The sequence below is a fragment of the Gracilinanus agilis genome, chromosome 3, assembly GCF_016433145.1.
Source record: "Gracilinanus agilis isolate LMUSP501 chromosome 3, AgileGrace, whole genome shotgun sequence".
Classification (NCBI taxonomy): Eukaryota; Metazoa; Chordata; class Mammalia; order Didelphimorphia; family Didelphidae; genus Gracilinanus; species Gracilinanus agilis.
In genome coordinates this window covers 449,910,545-449,930,237 of record NC_058132.1, presented here as the reverse complement: position 1 = coordinate 449,930,237, position 19,693 = coordinate 449,910,545, and the positions used below count along the sequence as shown (strand labels likewise).

The window sequence follows — 19,693 nt, the reverse complement described above, 5'->3', positions numbered from 1 at the left end:
ATAGAAGAATGGGGGTTATCATTTAAAGAAATCTGCATAACCTGTATTTTGGGGGAGGGTGGGGAATTGTTATGGTCCAGGCCTAAAACACAACTAGGCTTTAATTTCAAACTAACATTGAAACTTTATACCATTTCAAGTAAACAAAGTAATTATTTGGCTTGTCTTACACTATTGTAAAGGAGCTCTCAAATACTTTTTTGGCAAGTGTAAAGGAAGAAGACTGCCTAAATTCAATGCATCTGGGATTGGTTACTAGTTAGATCCATACTGCCTTTTTTCCCATAGTACTTAAAATGCATTGTCTTTTTTATCCAAAGGGCTTCGTTCTTGTCATCTGTGCTTTTTCAAAAATAGAAGGAATCCATCCTTTAAAAGGAATAGCATCATGCTGTTGAGCAACAGGAAATAACATGTTACAGAGTTGTGCTTTTAATCCTGGAAGAATTGAGGGTCTTCTTTTTGTCACTGCCAGTGAGCTAGTTGCTTTGTGTAACATAGTGCTTCAGGTATCAAAAAAGGGAATGCTTTAGAAGGTGGGCTTAACTGCTTTTCAGATAACCTCTGAAAGCTACTCAGTTCTTACTCACCACTCTGATTCTGACTATAACTTGACTCATATAATTCCCCATGATATATAAATACACACACACACACACACAATCATCTACTATTTAGTCTTTAGTGTAGTCACCCTGTGGTAGTTATTAATAGCATAAGTGGAATGACAACTCTTTGAAAACACTAGCCTTTATAGCAACAATGTAAATTTGAGCCTGGCTAGCCAAAGCTGACTTTTCAACTTGCTCATTTGTGTCAGATAGCTTTCTGGGGAAAAATGGTATAGAATGCTGCATAGTATTCACTATGCTCCCAACCAGAATTCCCATCAAGAAACATCATCACAAAACAGGAAAGGTGGGCTGAAAAAGAAGAGAGCATATTCACAGGAATCCAAGTAATCTGTCACCTTAGTGACAGAAAAGCATTTTCTATAGGCTTATGTAGAAACTGGCAAAAATGTTTTAACTCCACCTGGCCTCTCCTGGTTTAGGCAATAGTTTAGGAGTCTATGTCCATAAACAGATGAAAGAAACATGAAAACAAGTTCATTATCTGCTTATTTTCCAGTGGCCTGTGACTTCAGTAGCTTCCTTTTTCACATGCTTAAGACAATGAGGCAAACAGTTCCACCTTCCTTAGCTCCTCTTAGTGATGATGGTGATTTTATTCACAATATTTCAATGTCCCATTTCTGTGTAAGTTCCCCCTCCAGAGGCTGGTTTATAATTATATGGGTCTTATCACAGTAACTTCCTCCTAAAATAGGGAAAAATGAGTACCTTTTGTTAAAACTCAGGATGTAACTGTAGCTTACAAAATGCTCTGAAACAGATAAAAGTTCATAAAACATTCATTCAAATTAATCCAGAATCCAAATCAAGTTTTAAGAGAGTACATTTCCCATGAGAATACTATGCTTGAATGTCAGACACTCTTAATGATGTCTATGGCTATTTGGGATGGCAAAAGGGAGAACAGGGAGATCATGAAGGGAAAGGAATGTGGATCTATGATTTCATCATACGGGCATTCCTGGGTTTGGAAAATCACTGTCCTAGAGAATAGCCTAAGGCCATGTTGGCAAGCCTATGGCACACATGCTAGAGCATGCCGGAGGGGGCTGCTCCCCTCCCCCTCTCTCCTCACACTTGCAGACATTTCTCTCATCACCCACCCCTCTGCTCAGCAGTCCAATGGGAGCAATTCCTCCCTCCCCTGACTGGGGTAAGGCCAGGTGGTTCACACATGGCATGAGGGTTGCAGTTTGGGCAATTGGTCTCTAAAAGGTTCGCCATCACTGGCCTAAGGCATTGAGAAATGGCCACCTAGCAAATACTATCAGGGGTAACATTTCAACCCAGGTCTTTAATTAAAGCAGCAGGTATGATCAAGGAAATAAGCACTGTGGCAAAATTTGGAAAGACACTGATCCAAAACCTTTCTCATTTAACTAGATGTGCAACCCTGGGTAGGATATTAAAACCTCTCAGCCTCAGTTCCCTCAAAAGCAAAATAAGAATAATAAAGGTCCTTATATCAAAGGGTTGTTGTGACTCTTAAATGAGCTCACAAGAACTAGAAGGGGTTTTAGAGGTCACCCAGTCTAATCCCCTCAAGAGAAAAGTGAAGCTCAGAAGCAGAATATTTTATAAAGCACTTTCTGTTCTTTACAGTGTAACTACAAAGATCTGTAGTCAAAAGAATTATAAGGCAGGAACAAAAGCTGGTATGAAAAAACAGGGATGTTTTCTTTTTTTAAAAACACAAGAGTAAAATTAATTCTATGGCTTATGGGGCATAGTAATTGTGATAGGTCATGTAGTAAAAAAGTTGCTGAGAATGAAACCTATTTACTCATCTAAGTGACCCTCTCTTTCTTCTTTTATCCTGTTGTCCAGCTAGTTTACCTTGAATTTGTGTCCATGTATTCTTTTAAAAATGTATATTTGTGGGGCAGCTGGGTAGCTCAGTGGATTGAGAGCCAGGCCTAGAGACGGGAGGTCCTAGGTTCAAATCTGGCCTCAGACACTTCCCAGCTGTGTGACCCTGGGCAAGTCACTTGACCCCCATTGCCTACCCTTACCACTCTTCCACCTATAAGTTAATACACAGAAGTTAAGGGTTTAAAATAAAAAAAAAAATTATAAAAAAAAAATGTATATTTGTGGAAGTAACATGCTCAGAAATATATAGTGGGATTGCTTTCATCTAGCTTAATGTTTGGATAAAAAGAAGAATCTAAATTAATGTGCAATTACAAGATGGAATTTGAGACCCAGTAAATTCATACCTTTAATGTCAAGGACAAGATGGTCATTCAGGTAAGAACTGATAGTTCCATTTTTGTTCATCTTCCACTTTTGCCTAAGCCTCCCATGTTCAGTCCATACAGCTACTTTAGCTCCAGCTGTCTCTTTTCCACCAATAACATCAAGACATGTATCATTAGCCTAAAATATTTTAAAGAGATAAAACTATGACGGCAAATGGAATAAAAAAGGATGAATTCCATATAGAATGGCTCTTTTTGCTTTATTTCACTTGGTATAAAGCAATGATGGTGAACCTATGGCACAAGTGCCAAAGATGGCATGCAGAGCACTCTCTGTATGTGGCCATTCCCCAACCCCCTCAACCCCCCCCCCCCAGTTCATTACAAGAAAGGTAGAGGGACTCTGGAAGAGCTGCTCCCCTCCCCCTCTCTCCCATGCCTGATATGTGTGTTCACATCCTCTGCCCCTCTGCCCAGCAGCCAATGGGAGCACATGGGGGTAAGGTGGGCAAGTCACAGGCGGCAGAGGTAGAGCACAACAGAACTCTCGGAACATTCCTCACTTCACCCACCCCTCAAGCCCAGCAGCCCAAAGGGAGTGCTTCCTCCCTCCTATATGGGGGCAGGGTGCACCTGACACTCAATGGGGGAAGGGGCATGGCATGCTGGGGGGTGGGGGCACAGCACTCCATCTCTAAAAGGTTTGCTATCACTGAGGATCTGGTCTTGTAAGGGTCAAAGTGAAAGCTTTTTTTTTTTTTTTTTCCAGTTTATAACATGATGAGAAAGAACTTCTAGAAAAGAAAATTTTTTTAACAAAATTACCTAGATATATTTTACAAATTTAACATTCTTTATGATGTGAATCATATTTTTTAGAAAATTCCATTTCAGAAAGGGAATGAGACAAGGAAGGGAAGAGTCTCATTGAACAGAACTTCCTACTTAGAATTTTTTTTTCAAAATGGACTTTTCATTTGCCCCTGAAGACTGTAGTCAAAGGCTCTTGTACTTGTCCAAAGGTCTCTAGCCACCATCTTTTAAGATAGAAAAGTGCCTGTCATAACATATTTAGACATTATAACTATTGTAAATGCTGCTTGTAATGCCATGTAATGATTCAGTTACATGTAGCAGTGTCATTTGCATTTAAGCCTTTAGATCTCAAATACAAGAGAAGTAAATTTAAGTATAGTGAATTGGTTGGCAGCAAAATTCTCCTCCTCAATAATGTCTTTCATTTTTCCTTCAGCAGAAGCATGCTTATTAGAATGTCAAAAGTTGTTTTATCAAGAGTAGGAATATTTTTACCACTGGGTGCACATACTCCGTTTGATCTCATTCTGTTGTGGTATTACATATACATTAATTTAGATAACATTTTGGCTTAAAAATGCATAGGATTGGGCAGCTGGGTAGCTCAGTGGAGTGAGAGTCAGGCCTAGAGACAGGAGGTCCTAGGTTCAAACCCGGCCTCAGCCACTTCCCAGCTGTGTGACCCTGGGCAAGTCACTTGACCCCCATTGCCCACCCTTACCAATCTTCCACCTATGAGACAATGCACCGAAGTACAAGGGTTAAAAAAAAATGCATAGGATTAAGGATATAAAGTATCAGCAATTAGTTTTCAAAACCATTTACCTTGGATTTAAAGAGTCCTCGACAGTAGTGCCACACTTGGGTATTTTTTCCATTATAGGGAGAAATACATAATGATGTTGTCCTCATATCAGCTAGATTTCCAGTGATTGTTAGATATTCACCTTGGGCTCTGTTCTTTATTCTGATATATACTGAAGGCTAAAACAAAAGAAAGAACTTATTTAAATTAGGGTAGGGGAAGAGGGGAGGTATTTAACCTTAGGATTTAACTAATTTCCCAAACAAATTGTAGACTAAAGCAGTTGCTTATAGGGAGGAATATATTTGTACGCATGTCATTTATGGATTATTTTTGTAATTTGCATATATTGTTGGGGGGGTGTGGGGAGCACAATTTCAGAGGAAAATGAAATTTTGAATTGGAAGGGGGACTTCATTTTACAGTGAGGAAACTGAGGCCCCAAGAGGATAAAAGATTTGGCCTGGATTTGGCTCTAGGTCTTCTGTTTCCGAATTACTTGCGCTTTCCATTATGTCACTGATATTGACTTAAGAAACCCTCCCAAGCTGCCAGCAATAACTTTGTTTTGTACTATAGGCCTCGCAGTGCTAATATCCCATGCTGGATCTTCAAAATCATCAAAGCAGCATGTAAGATGGGTGGAAGGATAATGACTAAATGAACATAAAGTAGTGAAACCTTGAAACTTTGGATACTTTCTTAGACCTGGTGGTAGCTGAATGGGGACCAGGTTAAAGTTCAAGAATCAAATCAATCTTGTGAATAGAGTGTTTTGACCTTCCTTTTCCCTTTCAACAGTGCCTTCTGTGAACACTTTTCTCTTGGTTCTGTACTCTCTGTTCCTTTATCTCCTTTTCTAGGTCATTATTCTTTTTGTCCATTCACTTTGAGTGCCCCCACCCCTCAAGGCTCTGTTGGGACCTCTCCTTGAGGATCTCTCTCATCAACTCCCATGAGTTAAATAATTTCTCTAGAAATGGCTTTATAGTCTATAAAATGTAGTCTTCATCTTTCTCATGAGTTCCTTTCCCCCATTATTAATAGAACATTTCCCAGCATGATGCTCTCACAAAGATGTCTCTATTTCAGTATGTCCCATGACATTTTCCCCTAAACTTCCCTCTTCTGTCAAAGACATCAGCTTCTTCCTTAATGTATCCCTTGCTTCCTACAACCTCAACCAGTTACTAAATCTTGTCAATTTTACCTCTACTTCTCTTGCTAGCATCTTCTTCTCTTCACATGGCCACTGAGACTCTCTCTTAGGCCTGATTTATTGAAATAGTTTTCAAACTGAACTTCCAGCCTGTCCACTAATCTATCTTTCACACAACTGCAAAAACAATAGTCCTAAAAATCAGATTTCAGTGTCTCCTTATTGTCTTTCAGATAAAATAAGATATAAATCCTCAGTCTGGTAATTACACCCTCTACTTGCATTTTTAGTTTAATTTTTTCACCATTGTCCCATTTATACATTCTTTATTCCAAACTGGCCTACTTGCCAGCCCCTATCCTAATACCTATGGACAGGTAGCCTCATCTTTAGAATGCATATCTTCCTTCTTAGTATCCACAGCTTCCTTCAAGACTCAATTCACGCCCTCCACCAAGATCTAAGTTGCTAAGTGTTTTCTCCCTATTAATTAAATTGGATTTCCCCCCTCTGTTTATAGGTTGTTTTCCCCTATTACAACGTAAGCTGCTTGAGAGAGTTTTGTTTTTTGTTTTTCTCCAGATAGATGAGATGTTAAATAGCAGTCCAATGGAAAAAGCATTCTCTAAAGTCAGAATACTTGAGTTCTGATCCTACCTCTGATGCTATCTCTGTGACCTTGGCCAAGATACTTGTTCCTTGGGCCTCAATTTCCTCATCTATAAAATGACATGGTTGTGTGAGATGGCCTCTGAGGTCCCTTCCAGTCCATACATATAAGCCTATGTTAAAAGACAGGCTGAAAGATGTGGAAAATGTAGAAGGTTATAGTCTAAAAGCAGAATTTCCAAGTTTAAGATCTTAGAGTTGGATGGAGTTCACAAATTGGTGAAGTTTGAAGTGTGAGTTGAGGAATTGTGGTAGTGTCTCAGGGATGATGGTAGGGAAGGAGCATGGAAGTGAATACAGAAGGCCTAGAAATAAGCAGTATGTGAATACAGAAAAGAACCATCATCTGATCATTTGAAAAGATTTAGGAAATGAAAATTAGAGGCAACTCTTTCTAGATCCAAGATTTAGAAATGGAAGGGAAGCCAGGGGTCAGCTAGTTTGATCCCCTCATTTTACAGATGGAAGACACTGAGGTCCAGGGAAACCATACAAGTAATGAATGGTAGAGATGGAATGCAAGTTAAAATCCTGAGACTCCAATTCTAGCACTCCTTCTACTTGGCAATGATTGGTTGTGAAAGAGAAAGAGTAGCTTGAGGGAATGGCAGGCTGTGAAGATGTTCTTACAGATGAGGAGATGAGTTAAGGAGAGCTTGAAAATGGGGAAGAGGGAATAAAGAAGGAGGTAAATAGCTGGAGATAACCTCCATCAGCTAGGCAGCAAGCACTTACTAAGTCCTAACCATGTGCTCGGCAATGTAAATAAGAATGGCAAGAATAAAAAGTCCCTGTTCTTGAGGAAAGATGGATTCTGTATAGCAGATGAAAGATGACCTTAGAAGGGGGGGGGCTTATATAAATGGGGAGTCTGAGAAGGCCTCCTGGAAAAGATGCAATTGAGGTGAATTTTGAAGGAAACCAGGAGGTAGAGGTGAAGAGAGCATTCCAGGGATAGGGAATAGCCAATTCCTCTCCTCCTAACCTGTGTACTCTATCCCCACTTCTCTTTGCAAAGGCCAGACCCTTCTTGAAAATGTCAATCTCTTCTTGAATTCTTGATTTTTCTTAACCCCATCTTCTCCAGCAAATTGCCTCCAAATTGCCTTAGGTAGAGCAGTGGAGAGAATGCTAGGCCTGGAGTTAACAAGACCTGAGTAACAATCCAATGTCAGATGCTGACTGTATGACCCTGGACAAGTCACTTAAACCTGAGCCTCAGTTTCCTCAATTGTAAAATGAGGACTAAGTTCCTAGGATTGATGTGAGAATCAAATAAAGTAACTGTAAATCACATAAGCACAATAACTGGCACATAGTAGGTGTTCATTAAATGCTTATTTTCTTATAGCTCTCTTCCCTTTTATAGCCATACTACTAGAAAAATGCTCTCTCCTAAGTTTTTGATCAACTGATGTATAACATCTGACCCTGTAGACTGTCTCCTCCTCCTAGACACACCTTCTTCCCTGAGTTCTAAAGCTGCTCTCTCCTTAATCTCTACCTATTTGGCTTCATCTCACTTTCCTTCCATGTATCATCATTCTTGTCTCATCCACTCATTTGCATTTGTGTATTCCCAGAGTTTTGTCCTGGCTCCTTTTCTCTCCCAGTGTTCTCAGACAGCTCTCACCTTTATGAAGGTGACTGCCAGATCCATACCCACTGCTAGGCTCTCTCCTAAACCATCTCCTTTGCCTACGGGACATCTCCAACTGGATAAGGCTCTCGAACTCAACTTGTTGAAAAGAGAACTCATTAACTGTCCCTACTATGTCTTTTAAGGGCAACCATCCTTCCAGACAATGAGGGTCAAAATTACACAATAAACCTTGCTTTTCCTCTCCATCCTTCATGTCAAGTTGCTGAGTCTTACTGATTCTACTTCCGCATCTATCCCCTTTTTGCAGCCTGGTAACTGTAATTCAGGCTCTCAGTAACTCACTTGAACAGCTGCAAAATCTTATCCTTAAAATAGAGACCATTATAAACTATTATCACCATTATATGAAGTACTAGGTGGGAAACTGGTTTAGATTTTTCTTATTACCTGTTTGACTGGACGGAGAGAACCAATTGTTTTCCAACCACTGAATGCTGTCCAGTTTGAAATCTCGCTAGGCTCTAGCAAAATTTGTCTTCCCAGGAAATTAGACCCTTCATAAGCAATCCACCTGAATAAAAGAATTAAAGAGAAGATTTCGAATATGCTGAAATAGTAATTTAGTGATAATCATACTTTACCAATCCCTCTGTGGCCTTTTGTATGTCTTGTATTTTCTCGGTTGGTGATCTCATCAGTTCCTATTGGTCCAATCATATTCTTTATGCAGATTATATCTATATATGCAGACTATGACTCTCTCCTGAGCTAGTCTTTAATTCATCACCAGGATACTTTAAACTGAATGTCCTGTAGGTCTCTCTAGTTCAACATGTCCTGAACTGAGCTCATTATCTCCCCCAAGCCCTCCTGTTTTCTGGGTGTCTGTTTTACTTTCAAGAGTACTGCCTTCAGCCCTAGCCACTCAACTTTGCAACTTCAGTATCACCTCCACTTCTCACTCTCCCCTTATATATCCCATACATTACAGTGGCTTCCTTGGGCTCCTTAAGTTAGTAAACAGTTATTTATTAAGTGCCAGCTGTGTGCCAGGCACTTTTCAAAGGGCTGAGGATATAAAGAATGGTAAAAGACAATCCCTTCTTTCAGAGAGCCAAGTCTGATGGAGTAGACAACAAGACAATAGAGGAGTCAATAATAAAGAACTACAACAATCTGTATACAGGGTAAACTGGTAATAATCAATAGAGGGAAGCACTAGAGCTAAAAGGCTTCCTGTAGAAGGTGGGAATTTAATTTGGACTTGAACAAATAAATAAATAAACAAACATAAATAAATAAATAGATAAATGCATCTATGAAAGCTATCAGGCAGAGATGAAGAAAGAGACAGACCACTGGGACAGAGCCAGTGAAAATTCTATTGAGTCCGGGAAGTAAGCTCAAATCTCACCTACCTCAGACAGACATCAGTGACCGATTTGCTCATTTATAGTGCTTTTCATTGCTCTCTATTGTTTGCCATTACCTAATTATTTACATTTCACCACAACTAAAGTGTATGTTCCTTGAAGGTAGGGACTGTTTTTGTCTTTCCTTGTATCCCCAGCACTTAGAGGAGTGCCTATCATATATTAATATATACTTAATAAAGTCTGACTTCTTTACAAAGAGACCTGATCTCCCAATTCTTGAAAAACAAACAAAAGATAAAAACCTTCACTTGATTCTATGATTTCTACTACATTTTTCCTAGAAAGCGTGGTCTATACAATAAGTTCTTAATGTGAGAGGAGGACCTTATGGATAGATTCAGGAGATCAAGGAATCTGGATGGGTAAAAAAAATTAGATCTTATTTCAACATAATTAATTTCCTCTTTAATTTTATGTATTTTATTATAAGCATTTAAATACATAATTCTGAAAAATCTAGAAGTTTAACCAGACTGCTAAAGTGGCCCATGATCCAAAAAAAGGTTAAGAACCCCTTGGTCTATACTCGTTGCTTCCACTTCCTTAACTCCTGCTTCTCATTCCCTTGAAATAAATGCTTTCGCTCTCTCTACAGTGTAACCAATTATCTTACCTGCTAAATCCAATAGTCTTCATTATGCTCAACCTTTCTGCAGTTTTTGACCTGTCAAGTGCTTTTCCTCCTATTTGTCTCTTTATTCCATTGCCTTCTCTGACCTTATCTTCTTTCTTGCTTCTTCCCTTTTCCCCTCATATCGGGATCCTTTTGGATATTAGCCATCTCCCACCCATTAAGCAGAGGTTATCTACTATCTATATCTATCTATAGGTTCTACTTCAGCCTTCTTTTTTCTCACTGAACTTGCCCTTGGTGATCTTCCCAGTTCCCATGTGTCTCTGTGTGGAACTCTTACTCCCCCTAAAAATTGTGAACAAAAACCAAGACCATCCTAATAGGTTCATAGTCTCAAATGATTGCTACCTTCTCTCTCTTTCACTCTGCTTTAACACATGACATCTTTTTTTTTCATCCACTGAGTCTTGCCTGTCCCACATTTCCTATCACATTTCAGCCTTTATCTTCCTCTTGTATGACTACTGCAGTAGCCTCTTAATTGTCTCTGCTTCCAGTGTCTACTCTCTCCAACCCATCCTCCAACTGGCCAATCACATTTCTCCCTTAAAAATCTTCAGTGCTTCCACATTCCACAAGTATTCTTGTGAAGTATGGTCAAACACTTTGTAGAATCAGGTATAGCTGGTCTGGGGCATTCTATGTGAAATCTTCCCTGAATCCTCCAATTGGTAATGTCTTTTCTCTCCAGAAATGGCTTTATTTAATATATGTTAATGTTAACATTCTTCTCCCCAACCTCAATAGAATGCCAGTTTCTTGAAGATATGAATTGTTCTGTTTGGGGCTTTGTAGTCCCAAAACTTAATATTTATTTGCTGAATTGAATGGAATGTCCAGTATTTCTACATGGAAGATTAAAACTTCCTTAAAGGTTATGAGGGAAGATGTACCCTATAGTGATTATTTTGGGCGATATTTGAACTATACAGCACTGCTGAGCCATCTTAGATGATTATTTCAAGCAGAATCATAAAATGAAAAAATTAAAATAGAAAGGTCCATCTCCACTATCTCCTGTTTCTGGGAGCTATGTGATGTCCTCTGGTTCAAGGACCAATTATGTATTTCTCTAGTAAGATGGCTGAGGAAATCTGCTCTCAAACTGTTAACCATTTCCTAGATTTAGACAATATATTATGCTTATTCTATTGGCTATGAATGAACAGCATTATCTCTTTTGGGGAGGTGGGAGCAGGAATCAACCATCTTCAGAACTTTACCTTGGAGAATGATGCTAGTTCTACATAGACAAAAGTCCTCATTACCAATTTTGCCCTATTTGTGAGAAATTCCAATATAGGAAGAATATCTTTAGATGTTCTAAAACCATGCTTGATAGCTTTAAAAATATTCAGAAATATTATCTGATGCTTAAGCCAGGGGGATAACTAAACCTAAGGTTCAATCATACTTACAGTCCACTTTTTACCCACACTGACTGTGTGTAGAAGTAGAAGTCTTTGTTTAGAACTGAGTTAATTGCATCTCCTAAACAGAGTTCTCTTCCTTCACAGTGTTCCAAAGCAAAAAGACTGATGAAGGGCTCTTCAAAAACCTAGTAACACAAGGTAGATATGCTGTTATGCATATGAGTATGACAGTCACAATTCAGCATAGCTTACATATAATTTGTTGTTCAGTTGTGTCCAACTCCTGCTGACTCCACTTGGGATTTTCTTGGCAAAGATACTGGAGTGGTTTGCAATTTCTTTCTCTAGCTCATTTTACAGATAAGGAAACCTAAGGCAACCAAAGTTAAGTGACTTGCCCAGGGTCACACAATTTTGAAGTGTCTATGAGGCCAGATTTTAATTAGTTTTCCTGACTGCCAATCCAGCACTATATCCACTGTACCATTTAGCTACCTCTATATCTATTTTCAAGTAAACAAACCCATTTTTTTTAGGTTCTAAGCCTAGGTTTGTCAGAGAATAACACTAAAAAACATGGGCTTCACATACTATCTCTCATATCACTGTATTTACGGTTTTATTTTGGGGTTTGGGTTTTGTTTAAGTGTGCTTTTACAATAATGCCCAATATGGAAGTGATTATACATGTATGACCCAAATCAAATTGCTTATCATTGCCGAGTGGGGAGAGGGAAGATAGCTTGGATCTCATAATTTTGGAAAACATATGTTGAGCATATATTACATGTAACTGGGAAAATAAAATTTCTGTGAATTAAAATGGAAAAGGAAAAGATGACAAGCTTATTTTTTCTTTTTTACTAACAAGTTTGACTTTAATGATATTTACATATTAGCATAATAGAGCTAGAATGATAAAATTTCTAGTACAGTGGGTGAGGAAGAAGCAGTCTCTAGTTATATGACCCTCAGTGAATCCCTTCACTTAATGGTGAATCTGGTTGATTCTGCCTCTACACTTTGTCACAGGGAGATTAAACATCCTAGCTTAGTGAAGGTGAAACTTTTAGAGATGGAGTGCTGGGCCCCACTCCCATCCAGTGTTAAGTCTACCTTGCCCCCACCCCTTACTCCACACAGGGAGGCAGGAAGTGCTCCCTTTGGGCTGCTGGGTAGAGGGGCAGGTGAAGTGAGGAATGGAGTGTAGAGAGGGCGAGGGGAGTATTCTGAGTGCTCTGCTCCTCTCCAGCTCTGCTGCCTGTGAGCCGCCCACCTTATCCCTTGTGCTCCCATAGGGCTGCTGGGCAGAGGGGCAGGGAGGTGTGGTGGAGAGGGGGAGGGAAGCAGCTCCACCCAGGTCCCTCTGCCTTTCTAGTAAAGAACTCTGGGGGAGAGGTGCGGCCACAAGCCCACAGAGTGTGCTCTGTGCGCCGTCTATGGCACCCATGACATCACTGTCCTAGTTCATGCTCCTAACATTGCCTCATTTCTCTTCAGTCTCCAATCCATCCTTCACATAGCTGCCAGATTGATATTCCAAAGTGTTACGATTAAAAATAATAAAGACTGATATAATAATATAAATCAACAGTTTAATTAAAGCCATGGCCATGCTGGTAAAATATATATAAGACCGCGCCTATGTTTTATATTTACCGCCGGAGACCATTCTCTCTGTGCGTCAGTCAGCCCTTCAGGAAGACCAAGAGGCGTTACTTACAGATTTCCTCCCATTTAAACTGTCCTATGCGCCCAAAGAACTGGAAACGAAACCCGCTGGACCACGGGAAATGTAGTTTGATAGTTCCCACATGTCCATAGAAAATATATATATACTTTTAAATGGCATCTCTCAAATTCCAATTTTACAAAAGACATCATAGTACCCACCTGCTTACAAAGTTCCAGTATAACATACAAACTCTTTGGCTTTTTAAAACCCTTCCAAATCTTAGTCCAGCACATTGTACATTGTACATTGTACATTATTCTCCTGTGCACTTTCCACATTATAACCAAACTGGCCTTCTTCCTATTTCATCTTCTATCTCCATGCCTTTTCCTAGGCTGCCTACCTCACTTTCTCCTTTTAGAAGGCTTAGTCTTTCTAAGTTGAACTGAAATACAACCTCCAATACGGTATCTTTCTTGATTTCTTGATCTAGTCTTTTCCTCCATTTTTACCTTTTTTAAAAAAACTTTTAGGTGCACATGTTAATCCTTCTGATAAGATGCAGGCTCTTGGGACTGTTTTTGTTTGGCATCCTCAGAGCCTGGCAGTCTCTGGAACATCAAAATGCTTGCTGATTAAGTGTCAAGAAGTCTGCTAGACAATTAACAGTAAGCAATTCTGTGACTTACGGGACTTCATAAAGGTCACGGATAACAGTTTAATATGTATTTTATGTTTTGAAGTCAATCATAACTACCTTTAAAAAGACTGAAAATTTTTTTGTACTAAGTTCAGAAACATTCTTTCACCTGGCTCTCAGGCTGTGGCCTGATGCTAATCTGGCTAGACTCTGGTATCTTTTGTGGTAAACATAAGGTTGGAGTAACTTGCCACTTCAAGCAATAGTCCAGTCCCCAAAAAGGTGCCCTGATTTATGGTTCTACTACACACCTACCTTGTCTCTCGACCTAATTTTTCAGCTTCTTTTTACAGTTTTTTCCCCATTAGATTGTAAGTTCCCTGAGGGCAGGGATTGTCTTTCATTTTTTGGGAGGGTAATTCCCAGTGCTGAGAGGAATATCCAGCACAGAGTAGGCACTCAGTGTTGACTTATTGATTGACAGTAATTACTGAGTGATGAACATAATATATCCTTGCTTTAGGCCAGATCTTAAAAAGAAAAAAAAATGTTTCCAGCATTTCTCCATTACATATGATTCTGGCTCTTGATTTTAGATGAATATGATTTACTATACTAAAGAAAGACCCATCTATATCTATTCTTTTTAGTGTTTCTAACAAAAATTGGTAACATGATTTATCAAGTTTGAAAAACTTTATCTGTTGATATAAACTGTGATTTAATTATTAATCATATATGTTTAGAATACATATTTGATATATATGAAAATGCAGATATATTCATTTCTGATTTTACTAATATGGAACCATCTCTTTATTCCTGGTATAAATCCAACCTTGCTAGTTTTTATTGTTTTTTTTTTTTTTGTGGGGAGGGGCCAATATATTCATTAACATGATTTGTATATGCCAGGTTCTTAGCCATTCTTAGGTTTTTAATCTTCGGCCATCTAGTGAAGCCTATGGACACTATCTCAGAAGGATGTTTTTAAATTCATAAAACACATAGGATTACAAAGGAAATCAAAGGTTAGTAAAGATAAAGATGTAAATTTTTTCTTTATCCAAATTCACAGACTACCTGAAAACCCCATGAACTCTTTTTTGAGTCCATGAACCTCAAATTAAGAATCCTTGGCCTATAGTTTTCTTTCCCTGTTCTGTCTATCCCCGTTTTAAAAAAACCATATTTTTATAACATAAGGGATTTGGAGGGATCTCTACTTGTTTTTGCAAACTTATGTAATGTTCAATGTTTAATTGGATTCACTTATAACTCCATCTAGTCTTGTTTTTCCTCCCTTTCGGAGTTCATTTATAGTTTATTTAATTTATTTTCCTAAGATTTATTTTCCTAAGATTTATCACATTACTTATTATTCCATTAAATCTGGGCATTTTGTACTTTTAAAAAATTCATCCTTTTTATCAGTTTTGTGGACCTATAATTGAGCAAAATTATTTCTAATAATTACCTTTTATTCTGTTTCCATTTTTGATACTTGCAGTTTGGTTTTCCTCTTTACAAAACAGACAAAAAAACCATGTTATTAATTTCTTTTAACATCTTTTAGTTTTATTTAAAAATTAATTTTTTCTTTTGATTTTGTTAATTGCCTCTTTTTTAAGAGTATCTATTTTAATGTTTAGCTGTTTGCAGTGGAGGGTGTGGGGTTGCTTTCCTAGATGGTTTTTTTTTTTCATTTTATGCCCAATTAGATGACTTGATTTTATCCTTTTTTTCACTAAGGAGAATGTGTAGATATACAATATTCCCCCACTTTGAGTGCATCTCACAAGATTTTATGTTATCTTATTGTTGTCATTTTTTGATGAAATAACCCTTTTTTCTTTGAGCTATTCTTTGAACAGCTTTAAACTTTGAACAAATTTATTTAGATCTTTTCTTCAAAAGTCTTTTATAAATATTATAATTCTTATTGAGGTCAATAAATAAATTAATATTTATGCTTTTTTGCTATTTCTTTATGAGATTTTTATACTCTAGAAAATGGATAATTTTTCTAAAAGCAGAATGCACAGATGAGAAATAAATGTACTCTTTTTTCCTATTTAGTAATCCAAAGACCTACTTCATGTAACCTTTTAAAAATAAGATTTATGTATTTAAATTCTTTTTTATATTTTTCTTAGATAAATCTATATTGAATATAGATAAAGCTATATTGAACTCTCCAATTATTATAGTTTAGTTACTGACTTTTCTCTGATTTAACTAACTTTTCCTTTAAGTACCTTAGCCATTTGATGCTTATACACTGGGTATTTATATTTGCCTGGGATTGGTTATTTCTTTTAACCATCTCTATCTTTACTTTTGCTTTGTCTGAAATGATTGCTAACTCAGCTTTTCTGAGTTTAATTGATATTTAATTAATTCTACTTCATTTAGTATACCTATGTTTTAAGTGAGTTTCTTATAAATAATAGTTTGATTTTGCTTTCTGATCCTTTTCTGTTATCCACTTCCATTTTATGGATCAGTTCAACCCAGTGACATTCACATATTTGTTAATCGTGTGTTCTTTCCATCATATCCTTTCTTAAATGTTTTCCTTTTTGTTTCCCACCCTTCTCTTTGCAAAGAAGGTAGTGAAAGAGGAGTTTAATCAATAAATGAAATGAATTGCATCCCCCTTTTTTTCTTCCTCTTGTGCAGGCACTGATTACTGGTTTTTACCCTTTCTTTTCTTTACTTTTAATCCCTTTTTGGGGCACTCCAAAACAATTTTGTTTTGCTTTGACTCTTCCCCACTCCCAAACATTACTTCTGTCTCAATTCTCCTTCCTATCTGTCCTTGGCTTTACCTGTATCCTTTTGATGAGAAAGAGAGAGAGAGAGAGAAAGAGAAAGAGAGATAAAGAGAGAGACAGAGACAGAGATAGAGAGAGAGTGTGAGAGAGTGTGTTTGTGTCCCCTTCTTGAGAAATACTGAAAAGTCCAATCTTCCTTCTTTACTTTCCAGTATATTCCTTCAACTTTCCATTTTATTTCCTCTTTTAAAACCAACAAAAGACCCCAGATAATTTATCTTACTTCCTCTACAACCCTCTAAGAAGTTAACATTTCTAAGAGAATATTTGGTTTTCTTCCCCCATTATATTAACACTTCATATATGAAGGACTTCATAGTGCCTTCCAAAAGCTTAAATTAATTTTTCTCCCAAATTACTATTTCAAATATTTCAAAACTTATAGAAAGTTAAGACTTTGTGATGCTGATAAGTCACTTTCCCTTTAATATTAAAAAGCTTTTCACCAACAGCAGGCAAATATAAATTCCCAATTTTTTTGGCTTAGATTTTATTTTCTCAACCTCCATGCTAACTAATTGACAAGTCATGACCAGTCCATGAAAATAACATAAAAGCAATAAATCCAAAGCACCACCCATCTTGAGGGAATGATCTAAGATGGAAAATTCACTTCACATTAAGTTCTGCCTGGCTTTAATTCAGGATGGTTACACATGAGTTCATGAAACTGAAACTGAAAATGAGACACTGTAGAATTATAAAAACCTTCAGTGTCAAGATCTGATGTCAAACTATAGTTTTTCATTCTCTATTAATATGAAATGATCTTTTCTGGTCTTTCTACCTCAGACTCCTTTGCTGGATTCATTATCTATGTTCCACCCCCTTACTGTGGGTACCCACCATTTGCTCTTCATTTTTCTCTTGCTCTACCTTTTGGTTTATCAGTTCCCAGAGGTTCAACTATCAAGTATGCAGATAATTTCTAAGCCTACCTATCTGGCCATAATTTCTTTCCAGAGCTCAGGATTACTATATTATTAGCTGTATAAAAGGAGGTCCATAAACCTGTATATAAAGATGCTTCCTTGGCATGTCCTCTTGGCTTATTCACAGGCATCTTCTCTTGGACATTTCATCAGTGAATATCCAAAGTTCAACAGGTGCAAGATAGAATTTACCTATCTCCCTAAACCTGTCCCACCTCCAGACCTCCCTATTCTCAGCATCCTCATAAGCCACCCAGGTTTGTAGCATTAGAATTATCCTTCTCTCTTCCCTCTTTCATCATTCTTCACATCCAATCATTTGTCAAAAGTCTTATGGATTCTACTTCAACATCTCTCAAACTTGCCCCCTTCTCTCCACTCATGCTTTGGTTCATTCCCTTATCATTTCTCACCTGGCACATTTCCTTCACCTTTTAACTAGACTATTGGCTTCTAATATCTCCTTTCTCTGATTCAACTCAATACATCCCTCCACCCTCTATATCCAGACTTACTTTATACAGTTTCACTCCATCTACTAAGTTTCAGCTATCTTGACAACTGACTTGACCCTTCCTCGGTCTCAGCAGTCCATCTCCCTCCTTTCTGCCTTGGTACAGGCTATCCCCCAGAACTACAACATCCATCTTCTCCATGTCTCCTCCTTTCTCCCCCCCTTGCCCTCCGAAGCTTTTCCTTCTAAATCATCTTGGATTGGCTTCCATATTTATTTTTTGGAAGTAATATGTAAATATCTTGAAAGCATAGACCATTTTTTCATTTCTGGTTTTATATCCCCAGCACCCATCACAATCCTTCGTATGTGTGTGTGCATACCAGTGCACATGTGCATACCAGTGCACATGTACACCCACAGAGCTGAAAGAACTAGGGAGAGGCCAGAACCTGTGATTTCATCAATCCTCCACTAATGTAGAAAGATTAATATAGTCACACAATTAGTGCATGTCAGAGAGAGGATGTGATTTCAGGTCTTTCTGAATCCAAAGTCAGTCCTGCATCCACTGAGGCATCTGGTAGTGCAGTGGATAGAGTACTGGGCCTGGCATTAGGAAGACCCGAGTTCAAATCTTTCCTCAGACCCTTATTAGACATATGACTGTGGGCAAGTTGTAATAACGTCTGTTTGCCACAATTTCCTCAATTGTAAAATGAGGACAATCACAGTTACCTACTTTACAGGGCTGGTGTGACAATCAAATGAGATAATATATATTAAAAAGTGCTTAGCATATGCCTAGCACATATTAGATATCTGTACATACTCATACTCACTGCAGTAGGTTTCCTTTCACTTTGCAAATAGTTGGTACTTAACTACTCCTGATAATACATTCACTGTATCCTTCTAAGATACCTATTTTGGGAGGTGGGAGAAATGGGGAAGTGTGGTGTGTGTGTGTGTGTGTGTGTGTGTGTGTGAGAGAGAGAGAGAGACAGAGACAGAGACAGAGAGACAGAGTCAGACAGAGTCAGAGAGACAAAGAGAGAGAGATAGGGGGGTGCTTCACAAAATTACTAATCTATTTGGTTTTCCCCTTTATAGCATCCCAACTATAATGGAGTTGGCCCCCTGGACTTCCACATTAGCTTCTTACTTTCCATTCCAATATATCTTGTTTGTTTCATAGTCCTATCTATACTAAATGTTTGTAATTATCTTTTAGAAATAGATCATAGAATTATATAACTAAAAGAGACCTCAGAAACCATTCCAATCCAACTACCTCATTATACAGATGAGGAAACTGAGGTCCAGGGAGATTAAGAGATTTTCATAAACACTTTGGTTCACAAAATTATTTATCCTGTCTTTCTCCTTTATATTACCCAGCGTATGTACTGAAATTAGCCTCTCTGACCTATATATGATATGAACTTCTTATTCTCCATTCCAGTATTTGTGTAGGGATAATAAAACACAGAACCCAAAGATATTAGCATTATAGTAAGGCTTCACTAGTCCTAATTACCAATCCAATGAACCAAGAGTCCTCTTTTAGATCATTTGAAGATAGTTATGTTGTTCCCAATTTTAATTGGTCGATGGCAGTGGGGGGATAACTCCACCTCCTCCATCAAATTGTGATATGAAAAGATTATTTTTGTCTCACATAGGTATTTAAAAGTAATTTCACAGGTTTGGGGAAGTTAAAATATGCAGTTTTAAATTGCCTTCAGTGGTTAAGGCAAAGATATTTAAATATGTATACTTTAATAGAGGGAAGCTTTATAAGTTTAAGCTTATCGAAAATGC

General features: G+C 37.9%; 1 protein-coding gene across 1 annotated transcript in view; it reads right to left on the bottom strand.

The window, feature by feature from the left end:
- Positions 1 to 734: 734 nt before the first annotated feature.
- Positions 735 to 19,693, bottom strand: part of CRYBG3 (crystallin beta-gamma domain containing 3) — a 146,319-nt gene continuing 127,360 nt past the window's right edge. Inside the window, exons 18-22 of the mRNA XM_044669258.1 lie at positions 11,377 to 11,516; positions 8,336 to 8,459; positions 4,478 to 4,636; positions 2,855 to 3,014; positions 735 to 1,320 (exon numbers count right to left, since the gene is read on the bottom strand). Coding sequence (XP_044525193.1) covers positions 1,232 to 1,320; positions 2,855 to 3,014; positions 4,478 to 4,636; positions 8,336 to 8,459; positions 11,377 to 11,516 — 672 coding nt within the window. The 3' untranslated portion in view covers positions 735 to 1,231. The remainder of the gene's footprint in view (positions 1,321 to 2,854; positions 3,015 to 4,477; positions 4,637 to 8,335; positions 8,460 to 11,376; positions 11,517 to 19,693) is intronic.